Here is a 6715-nt window from a genome sequence, read left to right on the forward strand (position 1 = left end):
TTCTAGTTCAGTTCTAGTTCAGTTCTAGTTCAGTTCTAGTTCAGTTCTAGTTCAGTTCTAGTTCAGTTCTAGTTCAGATCTAGTTCAGATCTAGTTCAGTTCTAGTTCTTTTCTTCTTCAGTTCTGACATATGTATGTATATCAGATTTTTGAAGATTTAATTGTTTTAATATTAAATAAAATAATTATTTGTTTTTTCTTTACAGGAAAACAATAAACTTACGATAGCTTTACAAATAAATGGCAGGGAACCTAACGTGGAACAAAGCGTAGAAAATGATACAATACAAACTGGCAGCCAGGAAGATAATAAGTGTGAAACAATTAAATTAAAGGCAAAAATTAATGGGATTAATGATGATAAGATAATTAAAGAATTACCATTGCAGAATAAAATCTATGAAAATAGTTTAGAAAGTGAAATGAAAAACCTGGATATTGTTGAGGAATTATTAAACAAGAACAGCTCTACTATTGCCAGTCATGAGGTCGAGATATCGCCAAACATGGAAAATGGTAATTTAGAATGCTCTTCTAGTAACTGCGTGTGTTTCTGTAGTGGTGAGGGCGGTGCTCACCACGTGTTATCGATTGTGGAAAATGGTTTCTTTAGTAATCATAATAAAGAATCTGATGACGATGGCGAGAGAGATGGAGAGGATGATGATGGTGATGGTGACGATACAGCTGATGATATGGATGAAAGTGACCTGCCAAATTATTCTCGCAGCTGTGTGTATGAGGAACGTATAATAGATTTTGAAAATTTTCGCATAATCGAACAAGTTATCGATAACAATTGTGAGGGTAAACATACTGCCGCTAATAATGTCAAGTGCAGAAATGCTAAGGAGTGTAAACGTAATCAAAACGAACAACTAGCAAATGTAACTGAAACTGAATCAAAGCAAGTGGGAGAGGAAGCCAATGACCATCTAGAATTACCTAGTAGCTCTCAAAATATACAGGCCTCGACACCTATCTATGTTAATCCTGCATTGAATTTCTCCTGCTCTGAACTGGTGGCCTTTATTGGCGAAAGCTATCAAGTCATTGATAATGCTCAGGCATTTTATAATAATGATAAAACGAGCAAATCTAAGAAGTCTACACAATTTAAAACAAAATCTGAATCCTGTTCGGTAGGTAATTCACCCTTTAAGCGTAGTAAACGTTCGGGTTTTGGTTCGGGAAGTGCTTCGACCTCCAATCGTAGTGTGGATGATAATAACAATACGGCGCGTGTTACGGGTATAACTGCAGCGGAACGTTTAATGCAAAGTTTAAATTGTGATGTGTCACGGGAATTGACTCAAACGAAACGTGTCGAAAAACGGGAAACGAAAGCGAAAAGTAAACCAACGGTTAGTGTTAAAACACCCACGCCTACCAAGACTCTTTTAAAGGCTTTAAAGTCTAAGTTGACACCTTTGGCGCCGCCATTTCAGCCAGCAGCCATTAAAAGTAAAGAGACTAAGCCTGCAAGCGGAGCTTCCAGCTCATCTACTTTGGTAAATTATGAGCAAACAACCATCTACTATCAGCAGAATCACCAACAGCAGCAACAACAACAAATTTTGGCTAACAACATGCTGCACTCTTTGTGCTTAAATACAGCAAATCAACAGCATATACTGCAACAGCAACATGTGTCACCCTCACAACAACAACAATTGTTTCTAGCTCAACAGCATCATCATTTGCAACCACAGCATCAACATATTTTACAGACCCTTAATCCTACTCATCCACAACATCACCATCAACAAAACTGTGCTCAAAATATTTTGGCAATGTCTGCTGCCTCTTTAGCAGGTCAGGGTATGCCCCACATACACCTGCCAGCTGCTGCCACTGCTTCAACAACAAATAATAATGGCAATTTATCATCTACGGCAACAGCTGCTGCTGTTATTAATGTGGCCGCAACAAATCCGGCCTCTCACCATCATCAGCATCTTCTACCGATACATTTAATATCGGCTGTTGGTAGTACTGGAGGTAGTGGTGGTGGTGTGAACACATGGCCTTTGCTAGAACCCAATAATTCAGCCAGTAACAATGCTACAGCCACAGTTACAACAACACCCATTTATATGGATTTTAATGGTGAATTACGTTCAATATGTCCAGCTCATGGACCACCACCAACAGCTGTTACAATTACAACACCCCTGTCGCCAATAACAAATCAAGCATCAACTGCATCAACATCTAACCCCAACAACATAATGCAGCAACAAAATACTGTTTGTTTAAATCCTTCACAATATCCTTTAACTGTAACAGCTCAATATCATGCTGTAACACAACAACACCAACAAAATCAGGCACAACTTCATCACCATCTACAGCAACAACATCATCACCATTCGCATCATCTAACTCAACAACAGCAACAACTACATAAGTCATCGTTGGCAAATTCACAAAATTCTCCATTACGCATAAAATCAACTACTTCAACTCAGGCCTCAAACTCTTCATCATCGTCCTCATCTACATCGGCAGCAGCAACAACATCTTCATCAACGGCTGCTATAGCAACTACTTCTGCAGCTCCTCGTGTTGTTTTGCAATTGGATGCTGGCGTTTCATTGCCTCTACAGATTGCTGGCAAACGGAAGATATTTCGGGGTGAGTGTACTTTTTATCACGAATCATATTTTTTTTATTTCTGTTCAATAGTCATATTTTGATTAGAGTGGCAGTCACTTTAAGAAGTTTTGAATATCTTGAAATATACCTAAATCGAGAGCAATGTCTTATAGACAACAATATGGTTTTAGTCTAAAATAAATATAGTAGTATAGTTTACAGGACTATAGTATTGTCTATGATAGTCTAAACTAGCCTTAACTATAGTATATATCTTGGACTATAAGTAGTATAGACTATATTCCAGCCAATAGTTTGAACTATAGTATAGCCTATAGTATGACCTATAGTCTGGACTATAGTCTGAACTATAGTATGGACTAAAGCCTAGACTTTAGAATAGACTATAGACTATAGTCTGTACATTAGGATAAAATATATTTTGGACTGTAGGTTAGACTATAATCTGGACTTTGGCATAGACTACAGTCTGGACTATAGTATTAACTACAGTCTGGACTAAAGTATGGTCTGGACAATATTATACACTATATTCTTGACTATAGACTGGTCTATAGTATGGACTATTGTATGGACTATAATATAGGCTAAAATCTGGACTATAGTATACACTATTGTCTGGACTATAGTATAGACTATTGTCTGGACTATAGTATAGACTATTGTCTGGACTATAGTATAGACTATTGTCTGGACTATAGTATAGACTATAGTCTGGACTATAGTATAGACTATAGTCGGGACTATAGTATAGACTATAGTTTAGACTATAGCATAAACTATAGTCTGGACTATAGTATAGACTTTAGTTTGGACTATAGTATAGACTATAGTTTGGACTATAGTATAGACTATCTGGACTATAACCTAGATCATTTTTAAGTCATGATCTAATCTAATTTCTTTTAAGAGACTTTGATAGTTGAAGCAAAGTCCTTTTATACTGTTCTTATGCATTTCTTATATTCGCATTTACTCTATATGCAGAGTAAAGGATTAATCAATTCGTTTCATGTTTATAACGAATTGTGACAAGACCGTTTCATCAGCTTTATTATTACAGCTTTTGTTAAACAAATAGAAAAATGTAACATATTCAATACGATTTGTGTGCAATTCTCTTTCTAGTTATTGTAACACAGCTTGTAGCGCTTTAACACATTCGTTCCTATGCCAGTGAGGAGAATTGTATAAAGGGGTGGCCTTTCAATAGGCCTAAACTTGTTGGTCGAAATATGTAGATTTAGCTGATTATTTTCATACGTGATTCGTACAAAAATTGAGAATAAGATTAAAAAGGCCCAAAGATGCTTTTTTTAACAATTCCTGATACTTATTGTAATTGTAAATGTGTGTGTTAGTGCGTTTGTGTTATGTAGATTACGTCGTCCATGCATATGCCGCCATCTTGACCACATCCTGCTGCGTATGCAGATGTTGGTTTTTATTTATATTTTCTTTTACTATATTTGTCTTTATAAGGATTCTTTTCATCTCACAGTAATATTTAGTAATGCTTTTTTGTTGTGTTGTTACTCTTGTTTTACATTCTGTTTTAGATTTTTTATTTGCGGTTGATTTCTAGTTAGATTTTATGGCAATTGTTTGGTTTAGGTTGTATTGTAATACAGCAATAGCAGCAGCAAATCATTCATAATAAATAGATATTTTGTAGACATGTATATTAGTGTAGTTCATTTTGATAATAGAAGTTCGTCAAATTTTCTTCAACATTTTTTTTTAAATTTTAAGGTTGTAGCTTTATAAGATTTTTTATTAGTTTATATGGGAGTTATCACGCCCCTAAAATCCAGCCAGTTTATATGAATGTTAAAGGTAGTTTTGCTAAATAATAAGATTATAACTACAACAGTTTCCCAGATAGATAGATAGATAGATAGATAGATAGATAGATAGATAGATAGATAGATAGATAGATAGATAGATAGATAGATAGATAGATAGATAGATAGATAGATAGATAGATAGATAGATAGATAGATAGATAGGTAGATAAATAGATAGATAGATAGATAGATAGATGGATGGATAGATAGATAGATAGATAGATAGATAGATAGATAGATAGATAGATAGATAGATAGATAGATAGTTAGTAAGTTAGTAAGTTAGTAAGTTAGTAAGTTAGTAAGTTAGTTAGTTAGTTAGTTAGTTAGTTAGTTAGTAAGTTAGTTAGTTAGTTATTTAGTTAGTTCAAAACATTAATGAAAACCATTGCCTTTCTCTAATGGCCGCATGTACTTTTTGTTTGAAAAAGACACCCTTATACATTTGAACGTTGAAATGTTTCCCAATAAATGCATTTTTGGTGCCTTGAAGTCCATGTATAAGTTTTTCTATGTAGATTTTTGATTTCAATACTTTTTAACTTCTCTCTCTCTCTCTCTGTCACTGTTATTGCAGATGTCATAAAGTGTAAGTATTTAACCAAAATAGATGACGAAATATTAGTTAATAATGAGTTAGATAAAATACATGGGGTTGGATATTATGTGTAACATTGATATTTTGTAACTACAAAAGATAAATATTGATTTTATAAAATTAAGACATCTTTAGCATCAAAATTGAGGATTTTTCAAAATTTTGTTTGTGATCGAAGGATACGTTTAAAATATATTAAATTTAATTCTCATCTTCTTGAAAATAAACGAAACAATTATCACACTTAAAAAAATTAAACTAAAAGTAATAAAAAACAACATATTGGCACAAAAACTTTTTCCAAATAATTTTTGGCCCCAAACAAACGCTCAGTTCGGCTCAGTTGTAACATTTAATAATGATTTACACGCACGTATTTATTACTTCAAGTCACTCTACTATGTATGTCTCTTTTTTTTTAATTTTACTAGAAATTATTATTATTCTCTATATATATTTGTTTCATAGTTAGTTAGTTGTTGTAGTTGTTGAAATATGCAGTAATAATAATTTATATATTTTTTCGGTTAGTAACTGTGGTTCTGCGTAAATTTACTCAACAACTATTACTCGTTAAAATTTATGTTTTACAAAGTTGTTACAACCATAAAATTTCTTATAGAAATTTCATTTTATTATTATTTTTGTTTATTTGTTTTTTTTCTTTTATTATTTTATAGTTGTTAGTTGAATTATATATGTGTGTGTATGTACGTTTATGTATGTATGTATGTGTGCGTGTAGTTTGCTAAAACTCTATTTGGAATTGAATCAAAAACTTATAATATTTCATGAAATTAAGTTAGTTTGAGGCAAGTTATCATCAGACATTTGCTAAAGTTACAACAAGTATTGTATTTTACTTACATGTAAATTGGTTTCATACATACTATTTACACTTTACATTTATGTTGTAATATACGAAGGCTGTACATTAATTTGTTTGAATATTTTTGACAAAATCCTGAAAGTTGTCTCGACAGGACTATTGACTATAATCTAGTTTGACCTATAGACTATATTCTGGACTATTGTCTATATTTAGCACTATAGACTACAGTCTATACTAAAGACTATCCTCTGGACTAGTGTGAACAATAGATTTAAGTCTTGACTATAGAATATAGACTTGGCTATAGATTATAGTCTTAACTATAGACTATAGTCTTGACTATAGACTATAGTCTTGACTATAGACTATAGTCTTGACTATAGACTATAGTCTTGACTACAGACTATAATCTAGACTGTAGACTATAGTCTAGACTGTAGGCTATAGTCTAGACTGTAGACTATAATCTAGACTGTAGACTATAGACTATTGTCTTGACTATAGGATTATAGTCTATAGTCAAGACTATAGTCTGATCTATAGACTATATTCTGGACTATTGTCTATATTTAGCACTATAGACTACTGTCTAGACTATAGTCTTAATATAGACTATAGTCTTGACTATAGACTATAGTCTTGACTATAGACTATAGTCTTGACTATAGACTATAGCCTTGACTATAGACTAAAGTCTTGACTATAGACTAAAGTCTTGACTATAGACTATAGTCTTGACTATAGACTATAGTCTTGACTATAGACTATAGTCTTGACTATAGACTATAGTCTTGACTATAGACTATAGTCTTGACTATA

General features: G+C 32.9%; 1 protein-coding gene across 1 annotated transcript in view; it reads left to right on the forward strand.

Annotated features, from left to right (window-relative positions):
- Nucleotides 1-210: 210 nt before the first annotated feature.
- LOC111678717 (fibronectin type-III domain-containing protein 3A) overlaps nucleotides 211-6715 on the forward strand; it is a 332499-nt gene continuing 325994 nt past the window's right edge. The window contains exon 1 of the mRNA XM_046945861.1: nucleotides 211-2637. Within this exon, the coding sequence (XP_046801817.1) occupies nucleotides 423-2637 (2215 nt within the window). The 5' untranslated portion in view covers nucleotides 211-422. The remainder of the gene's footprint in view (nucleotides 2638-6715) is intronic.

The sequence above is a fragment of the Lucilia cuprina genome, chromosome 2 (assembly GCF_022045245.1).
Source record: "Lucilia cuprina isolate Lc7/37 chromosome 2, ASM2204524v1, whole genome shotgun sequence".
Lineage (NCBI taxonomy): Eukaryota > Metazoa > Arthropoda > Insecta > Diptera > Calliphoridae > Lucilia > Lucilia cuprina.